At 40.2% G+C, this 12,859-nt stretch overlaps 1 protein-coding gene and 1 long non-coding RNA gene across 2 annotated transcripts in view; one reads left to right on the top strand and one right to left on the bottom strand.

Moving 5' to 3' along the window:
* Window positions 1-1,829, top strand: part of ZNF831 (zinc finger protein 831) — a 31,701-nt gene extending 29,872 nt beyond the window's left edge. The window contains exon 6 of the mRNA XM_073309206.2: window positions 597-1,829. Within this exon, the coding sequence (XP_073165307.1) occupies window positions 597-1,448 (852 nt within the window). The 3' untranslated portion in view covers window positions 1,449-1,829. The remainder of the gene's footprint in view (window positions 1-596) is intronic.
* Window positions 1-9,763, bottom strand: part of LOC140896978 (uncharacterized) — a 58,357-nt gene extending 48,594 nt beyond the window's left edge. The window contains exon 1 of the long non-coding RNA XR_012154655.1: window positions 9,616-9,763. This is a non-coding gene — a long non-coding RNA (uncharacterized LOC140896978). The remainder of the gene's footprint in view (window positions 1-9,615) is intronic.
* Between the last annotated feature and the right edge of the window lie 3,096 nt (window positions 9,764-12,859).

The raw sequence follows: 12,859 nt of genomic DNA, 5'->3' as shown, positions 1-12,859 counted from the left end.
ACCCACCTTGGTATTTCTATACTGCTCACAAACAACATAATAAACCCTGTGTTTTTAGCTCCTTAATGCTTCAGTTATACACACTCCCTTGCAATGTGTACATAGTATTTCAACATAAAGAAAATCAACCGGACACCATGTAACCATGCAGTTAGTCAGCAACCCCCTATTTCAGCCATAAGCTATCACCTAGCTAAAAAGCAAAAAACAAAATACACACAGACACACCAACAACCAACAAAAAAACCTTCAACAACTAACCAATAGTGGAGAAATGCACAAGTAATTTACCTCATTTATTAGAAATTAGCAATCACTGGAGGGATGAATACTTTGTCTTGTAGTTATGACAAAAAGGAAAGCAAATATAATCACAATTGTAGAGATGAAGGACCACATTTATGCCTGTATAACTCAGTTGATCTCAACAGAGTTACACCCAATATAAACAGTCTTATAGTCATGTGGATATAGTCAACATAATTGTTATTTCATTCTCTTTACAAAGGATGAAATTGCTTTGGATTGAAAATTTTAATGTAAATTGAAATTCATTTCCTTCCCGATCCTTCCCCCCCTGCCCACATCTGCTGCAGGATGTTACTAGACCAACTGAGAAACACTCAAGAGGCAATTTCTTTCTTCAGAACTTTAATGCAACTCCAGGATTACCTATGGTAACATGCTCGTGTTCATCACCAGCTAAAGCAGCCATGCGAGAAACAAACAATGATCTGAACATCTGCTGTTTAATGGCTCAACCTCTCATGCTTCAGAAATCATTTCCAGTGGAGTCACAGCCAAATGCTCATTCTGACCCTGTGGAGTCCTCTCTTTGGTCTTTTCCTTTTGATTTTGTAGGCACTGGCACATGCTGCCAGCATGTGAGTATGGGTTCAGAGGTTACTGCTCCTTTTTTCTTATGTCCAGAAGCTAACCACAAAAATATACTCAATGTAGAGTCACAAGGTCAAACTTTTACTGCATTATACCCATTGATCCAGACCTCAGGAAAGGAGGAACATCCAATGGAAGGAAATTCTTACTCAGCTCTGAAGGACAAACTTAATCCTAGTTCCAAAACTGTGTGTTCAGCTTCATTGGGATCAAAGGTAAACACCCTTCCTGAGACATCAATCGCAAGTACTAGCTTACCTAGCACAGCTAATATACAGGGGATAAACTCTTCTGATACCAGTCCTCATGGATGCGTGGACAAGAACGGAGCCTGCTTACAATCAGATGGCCATGGAACACTTAATGAAACTGGCACTAATACTTTTAAAGAGCCCTCATTTCCCTTCAGTCCCACAGAGTCCACAGCTAGCTCTGAAACACCTTCCAAAACGTACAAAACAAGAGGTTTAGAGATGATAAGGAAACAAACCCGAGTGGAATACGCTGACACAAGCAGTGATGATGAAGACAGGCTAGTTATAGAAATATAGCAAACAGGACACTGCCACAGCAGATGGATGTATGACGGTGCATTATAGAGAGAAATGCCTTGGAAATTGTAGATCATTGATCTGACTTTTTGAAGCACCTTAACATCAGAATAGCCATTCCTGCACAGTATAGGCAAAGTTCTCTTCTAAGAACAACCGTTCTTCTTTGCAAGGACTCAGGCTTCTTTTACATATTTTAATGCTTTTGTATGGAGCAAGGAAGCAGTTAAATTATATATTTAAATGCACAAGGTGGTTCCCAACTCCACTAAACCTCATCAATCCCACATAACACCCACAATCCCCAGTTCACAGAGACTGTATTATAAAGACACTGCAGTGTATTTGTTTACCAATAATGATAAAACAGCTATCAGCCACCTTAATGCATAAGTTGAGGTGTAGATTGTAACAAACCATTGGGTATATTTTCATCCCTGTGCTACCCTTTTTAGTAATTATTTCCAGCTTTGCTGGAAGTTATGTATGTACATTGGGAGGAAGATATATCCCCCATGTATCTATGATATTGAGAGATGTCACACAAATACTGACTTTTTCCATGTTGTACAATGGTCAATGCTTCTTTGTGACAAAATGACACAAGCATGCCCTGCTTTGTGTTTTGTGCCTTTTCTGCTGAGATCTACTGAAATATTTTATTCTTTAGCTCTACTTTGAGGAATTGGGGTGTAAATAGGTAATGTCAATGTTTCTTTGTAATGAGATTTTTAACACAGAGATTTTCTCTGATCAGATTTTCGGATTGTGCTCTAAAAGCAAGTTACACTGTTTTGTTTTATTTTGTTCTGAAGTTTAGCCCAAATGTAAATCAACTTCTGCTTTGAAACCCAACATTTACTTTGTTTACATGAAAACATCTCCAGTCAGTAAAATACCAGATACACTTACCATTCACTAGAAAGCTAGTTTAAACTGACAGAGAAAGTTTGAAATCATTGCACTGCTGTACTAGAGTCAAATTTTATACTTACCTTTGCTATGAGGTTTTTGTATGATTTGGACTCATATACAGGATTTTATGGATTAACTTTCATGTGATAGTCATAATTGCATGTACTTTAAGGAAAGAATAATCATGCAATCATGCACAAGTGAGGCTGTATGGGTCCTAGTCATAAATAGGTCTAGTGTACTATCTATGTATGTCAGAGAAACATATGCATATTGTAAGAAGTGAATGAAAAGTGCCAGAATGGCAACCCTTCTGTGGATACACACAAATGGAACCAAATGCTAAGCTCTACGTCATCCCTTTACACTCATATGCATTATGAATGTGACCATAGTTCCAATTTGCCCTGCAGAGAGCTTTTTATTTAGCATCAAATTATGTTGGTATATATTTTTACTGTTAGGTAAATTGATATCATGATCAGAGTGCTATACTGATTTCTAATTATAAATACTAGTGCCCTTGTGTTGAAAAAGGTTAATGGGGTTAGCAGGATTTTTTCTTTGTCAGCAGTAAAGCACACAGAATAAAGAATAACCTACAAAGTCTTTATTTGTTCCTTATAAAAATACTACCATATTCATTTCCAAAATCAGAGAGATTTCAGTAGGGTTCCTACAGGATTTGGGAACATGATTGCATGGAAGAATGGATGTATTGCTTTACTAAAAATGAACATTAGCTATCTTCCCCTTTTACTTCTGTGAAACCCTGGGACCTTATTCTGATCTCACTTCTTATATGCTGGTTTTATAACACTAGCATTAACTCCATACACTTTAGAAGAGTTAGTTTCTGATTTTCAGGAGTGTAAATGAAATCAGAATTATGCCTTTATAAGCTTATAGGTCAGAGACTAAGTGGATAGTGGAGCCCTATTCTGTAAATAAACTTTATGCAAAACTGCTCTTAATTTCAATGGGATTTCCATGTATGGAACAGGGACATGAGAAGGCCAAATAGTGTATTAAGATGGGAAGGTTTATACTAAAGACTAGCAAATATGGGTATGAAATCCCTGTTTTGGGAAGTTAAGTAGCATGAAAGGTATGAACACTGGGGGACTGGCTGGCCATGTAAGTTGCATATTGTAATTGCATATTTTTGTTGAATATGCAATATATAGTACCTGAAATACTATTTGTTTGTTGAATGTTGATAAGAATGATACAACTGACTTATTTGTATATTTTTTAAAAAAAATTCTGTTCCTTTATATTCTTAACTTATTTTGTTTTAATAAAAATTAAACTTGAAGGTCACAATGACACTAAGAATGTGGTAGTTATTAGGGTTTGGTTTTTAAAAATGCAATTGCACCATAGGGTGAATGTGGGAGGATCAGGTAATCCGGGGTGCTCACCAGATACAGTACAACCCTGCCATTCTGCAGTGATGCCTTTCCCTGAATTATACAATAGGAATAATAGTATAGTATAGTAATCCCATAGTATTCTTGTCAGCAAGTTAAGGAAGTATGGGCTGGATGAATGCACTATAAGGTGGGTAGAAAGCTGGCTAAATTGTCGGGCTCAACGGGTAGTGATCAATGGCTCCATGTCTAGTTGGCAGCCGGTATCAAGTGGAGTGCCCCAAGGGTCAGTCCTGGGGCCGGTTTTATTCAATATCTTCATAAATGATCTGGAGGATGGTGTGGATTGCACTCTCAGCAAATTTGCGGATGATACTAAACTGGGAGGAGTGGTAGATACGCTGGAGGGGAGGGATAGGATACAGAAGGACCTAGACCAATTGGAAGATTGGGCCAAAAGGAATCTGATGAGGTTCAATAAGGATAAGTGCAGGGTCCTGCACTTAGGACGGAAGAACCCAATGCACAGCTACAGACTAGGGACCGAATGGCTAGGCAGCAGTTCTGCAGAAAAGGACCTAGGGGTGACAGTGGACGAGAAGCTGGATATGAGTCAGCAGTGTGCCCTTGTTGCCAAGAAGGCCAATGACATTTTGGGATGTATAAGTAGGGGCATAGTGAGCAGATCGAGGGACGTGATCGTTCCCCTCTATTCGACTTTGGTGAGGCCTCATCTGGAGTACTGTGTCCAGTTTTGGGCCCCACACTTCAAGAAGGATGTGGATAAATTGGAGAGAGTCCAGCGAAGGGCAACAAAAATGATTAGGGGACTGGAACACATGAGTTATGAGGAGAGGCTGAGGGAGCTGGGATTGTTTAGCCTGCAGAAGAGAAGAATGAGGGGGGATTTGATAGCTGCTTTCAACTACCTGAAAGGGGGTTCCAAAGAGGATGGCTCTAGACTGTTCTCAATGGTAGCAGATGACAGAACGAGGAGTAATGGTCTCAAGTTGCAGTGGGGGAGGTTTAGATTGGATATTAGGAAAAACTTTTTCACTAAGAGGGTGGTGAAACACTGGAATGCGTTACCTAGGGAGGTGGTAGAATCTCCTTCCTTAGAGGTTTTTAAGGTCAGGCTTGACAAAGCCCTGGCTGGGATGATTTAACTGGGAATTGGTCCTGCTTTGAGCAGGGGGTTGGACTAGATGACCTTCTGGGGTCCCTTCCAACCCTGATATTCTATGATTCTATGATTCTATGAATACAACTGATCAGCTGCAAATTTCTTTTGCTAGTAAATATAAAACAGGAAAATTTTCTATTCACGTGTCAAGAAAAATATTATGATTGCATTAATTTTTAGATTAAACATAAAATGTGTTGTCCAGAGGAGTACATTTCTAGTCTCTAGAGTTAAACCAGTTACATCAGCAGTGAATTTGGGAACAGAATCCCATATTAAAAATAGTCATAAATATCACTGAAGTGATATAAAATAAAACTGAATTTACCTCTTAAAACAGAGTCTTTAAATGACTGACAGGTTATAATGTATGCTCAGGACTCAGATCATATAAGATTTCTTCTGTGCATATAAACCAAGTAAGAGGAATGGAGACTTTCTACTCAATCTTAATACCCACTCAAGGTTTTAAAAGAACACCTTTAGGAAAGAAGCTATTATAGTGTGGGAAAGTTATGGCAAAACATGTATAAGGACAGGAATTGACAACAGTATCCTTGCACTGCAGTAACAGCTCCAACAGATCAAATAATTTATCACAGAGAGGCACTTTTCCTTAAGAATGAATTTTTTGTCCACGGTCTATGCACTGCCAGCCTCTTGCTACTACTTCTTATTGTAGCAGTGAAAGCTGAATCAGACAAATACAGGGTCGGAGGAAAGCTGTTTGAATATCAGAACTACCATATATTCCCATTGAACACCACCAGTCTGCTGGTGAAAACTATAGTGATAGCTGTTTAGTTTACACAGATGGGTGAAACTGAATGTTTTGCATAGAAGAGAAGGTCCACATGGTAGTGATCATGTACTTCAGGAATTAGTCAGGAACGTAATGGAAACTGATTAGATATAGGGAGCTATATTTTTGTCTGATTTACACTGGTGTAACTGCATTGTTGTCAGTGAACTTGCAGTGCTGTCACACAAAGGAGAATTTGACACTAGACATTGCTCTTGAAGAGAATATAAAGAAAGCCAATTAGTGCTAATTCGAGGTTACACCTGTGGAGGCAATGATTAATAAACAATTATAGTACGGATTAGCAAGAGTTGACAGTATGGTTGGCACTATACTCAAAACAAATATCAAGGCTTGAAGGGTTTCAATTCAGGAAAACACCTGAGGAACATGTGTTGAACTTTAAGCATGTGCTGAACTTCCATCTGCTTCAGTGGGATTTAAGCATGTGCTTAACTTTAACCACTTGCTTAAGTGCTGTCTGGAACAGAGATGCTTTCTTGATTCAAGGCCCAAAAGAGAGACAAGTACAATAGCTTAGATTGGGACAATATCCTTACAAAGAATAGTCAGACCGAATCCTACGAAGTTATGGCAAGCTCCTGAATATATAGGGAGAAAAATAAGATACACATATTTACATGACATACAGAGTAAACCAGATGGCTGGTTTGCATATCAATGACACAAATAGAAAAGTTGGCCAGAGCCAGTCAGCCACTTGCAGTTTTGTTCTGAAGAGAATGAAACAGGTTTTTTTAAAGAAAAGAATAGAGATATTACAGGGGAAAAAATTGTATTTCAGGGAGTGATACTTCAAGGATAGGCAAGCACTAGTTAAAATGTTCATTTTTCTTTAAATAGGCACTGATGGAACTTGGTCATTTTACAGGTGTCAGATGTCCAGATCACAGTTCATATTGAATGTCAGAAGAAAATCTGCCTATTTTGCAAAAAAAATTAGTTTAAGAATTTCCGTCATGAATTATGGCACTTCATGTTGAACTCTTGATCATTTTGGCTTGTCTAAAATGGATGTTTGAATGCTACCAATGTCTGGGAAATCTGTGTAGTCTGGTCAGTGCTACCACCAGTGGAGAAAATCCCTGGAATGTCTTCAGAATCTTCCTCTAGATGGTATGTTCTCTGTGCTATTCTTGGATCGTGTTCCTTAACTTTGGAGGCAGTAGCCTGACATGCTGTGGCATTATTGTAGCTCAGGATTCTGTGCTAATAACTTAATTAGATGAAATGATCAGAAAATGTATACATGTTGGCAGTGCTTTAGTTTCAGTTCCAGTTCAATTTCCTTCTTCATTTTCAACACCACCGTGTAATCTAAAGTAATGCTGGGCATGAGCGCTTCTTTTCTCTAGACTTTTATGATAACAGTTTCTTGCCATTCCATCTGATAACCTACTAAAGCAAAACTTTAACTGCTCATAGGTTTTATTTGTTAAGAGACTTTGCAGAAACAACAAATGCGTGGGCTTTCAAATGGGTAATGGAAAAATCCAGTGCCTACCTATTTCATCTGATCCAGCTGCAGGGAAACCCCCTATTTGCATCTTAATGAAGCTGGAAGAGAAGATATCCTACCATCAGATCAGATCAAAGCCTCCAACACAGCTGTGTTCCAGCTGATGATAGTGCTAGAGATTCCTTGGAATAAATTAGTTATCTGGGTATAGGGAGTTTGTTAGATTAAAAAAGGGTTCATGTAATATTTGTTGTTAAATGATCAGTTTTAAGCGTAATTTTAGATTATTTGCTTGGCAACATTCCAGTGAGAGTGGATAACAAATGCTTTCAGAGGAACAGTTGTGCTATTGGAGTTTTATATTACAGCATCCAATTGCATTGCTGTACCACAGCTGGCTTTAAGACGAAACAGAAACAAGATGATTTTAAGCGAGCGAGATAAGGAAATGTACTTTTAAACTGATGATTAGCCATAGCTATTTTTTCTTTCTTTTGTAAATTTTCTGATTTCAATAATCCTTGATATTTAATGATGTTTTGTGTCAAACGTGATCTCACGTCAAAACTGATACACGAATACTGATTACTGAAACAATGGTCCATTAGACACAATCATTGTTCTAACTTTTCTAACAGTGTGTTCACTTACTGTAAGACATCGCCTATACAGCCTCCTCTCGGAGTTCCCTTAGTTAGTAAACTGGACACCTTCCTACACTGTGTTTGTCAGAAAGTAATTTCATGTACCAGTCCCATTTACTATTAATAAAAAAATTAATTTACCATTCGCCACTGATCTGATTATTAGTCCCGTCATTATGAACAAGTAACCTCAACTCACATAAGAAATGACTGTACAAATTGTTTTTCATTGCAGACTAGTATTGCAAATAATGCATTCTAGCATTCAGAGGTCCAGACATCTCATTTACACCAGTAAAAAGTGCAGTAACTTTACTGAAGAAAGTGGAGTTACACTGGGATAAAAGTCTTCTACCCCAGATCAGAATCAGGCCCTTTGAATGTACTGCAACATTAGAAGATGTAGCAAGGCCAGAGACCCAAAACCTCATTCTGAGAAGTTTCCACCCATCTTTTTCGCTGCTGCTGCCTCACCATCTGGCTCACAGGAAGATTTGCATTGAGACAGTACATTGTTACTAACGTGGTTTTACCATGCCGAAAGTGTTTCAGTTTTTTGCAGCTGTTTGTGGCATTTTTTAACTTGTGCCAGTGAAATCCCCCAAGTGGAATATGTAGATAGCTTCTGATGTATATCATCAGTAGCCACCAGTACGTTTTGTGGTTTCCTCTTTGCCTTTTATATTTAAACACACGCACATTCTTTAGCTTACATTCCCTGTTTAAATATCCACTCATCCTGGACAACAACACTATCAGTAAAGAAATGGGTTTGCAGGGCAGAGGGAAGGGACTGTAACCTTCAGACTATTGGCACTGGAATGTACAGTGTTTCACCTGTGTGTGGGGTAGGAATCCATTCCACTGACCACAAGCTGTTATTCTCTCCTGGTAAGTAGCCTGTGAGAAAAGACTTGGGGGATTCAGTACAGTTTTTAGTGGTCAGTTGTTCACATTCCAGAGGCACAGCTGCAGTTTGTGGTGGTGTTTTCGGTAGTGTTCGGGCTTGCGTACACAGTGCTTCAGTCTGCAACAGAGTGGTGTAAAATTTAGTCCACATTAACATGTAGTGCACTAACTGGTCCATTTGAACCCTGCTGACATGCATTAAAAGTTCCCTAGTGCACATTAACTAAGGTTTGAAATGGGATTACATTAACACACATTAGAGAACTTTTAGTGCATGTCATGCAGTTAGTGTATGGCATGTGAGTGTGGACTACAATTTACATCCCTACAGGTGGGGGATAAAGCACCATGGAAACAAGTTCTCAGAGAACCGAAAAATTGCAGCACACTCCTCTCTGCCACCTTTTGCCAACATAAAATTCATTTTTAAGATGAATTTTACTGAGCTCTGTCTCAATTCAGGTCAAATCACAAATACAGTATTTTGGGTTTGATGAGGATGCTGGAGTTCCGTCTGGGTTAACACATGGGATTGTACTGGACAGTTCTTGCCGGAGTCTTAATGCAGCTACCACATCTGTCATATAATTATCATATAAAATTTAATGAATCTGCAAATGTAACTATACACTAAAATCCACATGAGGGCACTATGCACAGTGCAAATCTGTGACGCTTTATCCTGTCAAGTCAGTGCCTGCTCTGATGTACACGTCCTATTTTGTAAACAAATGTGATTACAAATATGTCCCTGCAAGTGACAGCAAATCTCACATTCTCTCCTTTTTTTCCCTCAACCTTACAACAGAACACTACTACAACAAACAGTAACCATTGACAAAATCCATATTCTGCACCTACATTTACTGAGGTGGATGTTTCTTATCTTCCTCTTCAGACAGGAAGGAGATCTGTTTTCTTTTATATCAAATCCTGTGTATTACTTTCTTTAGCTGTAGTTATTTCTGTCTAGATGTGGCTCCATGGGGCAAACCCCACTTGTGACTAGAGCCCGTGAGCTGCAGCGTTTGGGGAGAGGGTGCACTAATGCGTCACATCCTGGGAGGGAAGATTAGTTCTTCATGGTCCCTGTGAAGATCCCCTGCCACAATCTGCTTACTTAACCTTTGTGCCAGGGCTTGGCCTCTGAAGAATAAATGAAATCTTTGCTTTGTACTGAAGCTAGTTACCTGGAATCCTGTGATCTGTATTAGTAACCTTAGCACAGGAAAATTATATTGCCCTTGAGAATGTGCAGTGTAGGGCAACAAAGGTCTCAAGAGGCTAAGTTAGGAGGAACTGAGGCTTTAATGTGATGCAACAGAGATCTTTAAAATTATAGATACAAAATTATATTGTTTACATAGATTAAGACAGTCCAAAACTAGGGACCAATCAAAAAATCAGGAATGTTTATTGCAGTGCTTTGCTCGAGTATCATTTGGTGTGTCCACTGCTGTTTACCAATTTGAGAGCAAGCAAAAAAAAACCCCAAAAAACAAAAACAAAACAGATCGCCAAGTGTATCTGCCTGCACTGTGGTTGCTGCTGGCTCTATCGTCTTGTTGAACATAAAACTATTTTCAAAAACGCATAATCTGCTAAGCCTCATACATTCACTGCTTCTAGACAAGGTATCTGAAAAAATGTCTCCACTTTTTCTTGTGTGTGAAATTAGCCCTGAAGCATTTAAAGTGCTCCTTAATTTACGTACTTATCAGTAGGAGCGTGATTTAGCATCAACATTGGGGAAGACTTGAACTGCCAGAACATTTTGTTTGAGTGACTGTCCGCACAGATTCCACCATTGGTGCGTATATGGCCCATACGTGCCAGAGCAGATTCTTTTGAAATAGCAGCATGCACTGGGACCACACCTGTGCCTTGGGAGCCCTCGTAATGAGGGTGTCAGAGGTGAGGTGGCCTCAACTGCATTTCAGTTCCTTTTTACCACCTGTGGCTGAGACACAGAACCTGGCAGCTCCATCACTTAGATCTGTAGACCTGTTGTTATTCTAGTCATTATAGTTCTTAGATCATTAAGAAAAAAGGATGGATTGAAAAACTAAGACTTCTCTATTGTCATTTTAATAAGATTAATGGTTCTTGCCTCCACAACCCCATGTACAAGGCCCAAGATAATCTCCTTCCTCCTCCTATACACAGCCTAAAATGGCCAAAAGCAAGTCTCCAGAATTTAAGATCTGCTCATTGTGTGATACCACAATGCCCATCAATGACGGCCACCTGAGATGCCTTCTCTGCCTAGGAGATGGCCACGTGCAGGACATTTTCCAAGCACACTTTGAGAGACAGAAGGGTGACTGAAGCTTCATCTTCCGGAGAGGTCTGTACAAGCTTCAACTGACCCTGTGAAACAACTGGAGAGATCACCACCTTCAGGTCACTTACACTCCTCCAGTGCCCTGGTGAGCCACGACACCATCCCAACCTCAAGGGACTACCAGAAACCTTGCTGTTCTGCTCTGCTCAGCAGAAGGTCCCAAGAAACCCTTCCCTTAGGTGCCTTCTCAGAGCCACAAAGCTGGCCTTGCTGAACTCCATGGTGAAACCCACACAGATCGCTTCTCACCGTAAGCACTACACTAATTCCAGTACTGCTTAGGGGACTGACGCACGTACGCCAGCCACAGATGACTTCAGGATGATGACTGCAGTGCTGAGGAAACCCAAACCAGGCTCATTGGCAGTGACCTCAGTGATGCCAGTTGCTCATTTGGCACTGACCAACTCTTCAGTACCAAAAGCTTTACTCACACCACCGCACTTCTTAGTGGCTGCAGACTTCGTGATGGGGCCAGTATCAGAGTCTCTAATCGTGGACAGACTGAGGGAGGCAATAAATATAATGGGTCCCTCTTTCAATGTGATGGTGGTGGGCATAGACTTGACAGGGGATGCCCTGTCTATGGAAGATGACTTCACCTTTTTGGCCTCCTTTGGGGAACACCGCAGATCATCTTCCCTGGAATAAGATTTATGTCTACCATGAATAACTCCCTGGACACAGACAATAGAAGATGGAATCCCTGAGACACACCCATGAGTCCACAGGTTCCAGAAGGGAACTGTCAAGCTAGTGTGCCCTCCTTTCCCACAGTATTCCTACTTGTCTTGGTCCCATGTCACCTTGAGGTATCAGTCCCTATGTCAAGAAACCAGCTTCTTCTGCTGTCTCCAGACCAAGGCAGCCTTCTCCAAAACAGGTACTACAGCCGGCTCTAGTATCAACCCTAATGTGTCAACAACATATGGAGGAAGAATAAGAGCCTAGCAGAGATAATCTCTCCTCTGACTACTGGCCATCTCGTCCTCATCACCAAAGGAGACAACTAACTTTTCTTCCACTGCCTTCTCGGATGAATTAAGGCATTTTAAGATCTCTTGAGGAGACTTTGGGTACGCCTCTCAAGATAATTCAAGAAAAAAAACAAACAACTGGATATCCTCCAACTCTCATTATCTGGTAGGACAGCCTTTCCTATTGACAAAGGGCTTTTGGAACCCGCAAAACTCATATGGCACACCCCGTATCCATCTCTAGGACCTTCACATATGCAGACAGGAGATATCAGGTGCTGGCTAAGGATTACATGAACTTCTTCTAGCATTCCACCCAGGGATCCCAGGCAACAGGAAAGATCCACTTCCAGGTAAAAAGACCCAAAGGCTAGATCTTTTTGGCATACAGGGTCAACAAGGACAAATCAACAATGACGCCAAAAGCAAAGCATCAAATCCACATTGACACCAAACACACAGCATCAAATTGTTGGGAGCATACCTGTCTCAGAGGGGCCACATTATGATAGACATCACATGACAGTTTCAAGGGCAGCCTATCACACAGGTGAGAACCTGTTTGAAGGTTCCAGGTCAAGTGCTGGCACATATATACACATCACACAGCTTGCCAAACTTTACCTTTCACTGCTGCAAAGTTTATCTGAGACAAAGATCAGTTATCTGAAATCAGTTTATCTGAGACAACATGGACAAGAGGGTCTCCCTTGTAATCAGATGCAACAAGTTCTGTTCTCCATGTTTCTTCCATCGAAAACTAGTTATGTATGCCTCCACCCCA

The sequence above is a fragment of the Lepidochelys kempii genome, chromosome 13 (assembly GCF_965140285.1).
Source record: "Lepidochelys kempii isolate rLepKem1 chromosome 13, rLepKem1.hap1, whole genome shotgun sequence".
Classification (NCBI taxonomy): Eukaryota; Metazoa; Chordata; order Testudines; family Cheloniidae; genus Lepidochelys; species Lepidochelys kempii.
This window is presented reverse-complemented; position numbering and strand designations above follow the sequence as displayed.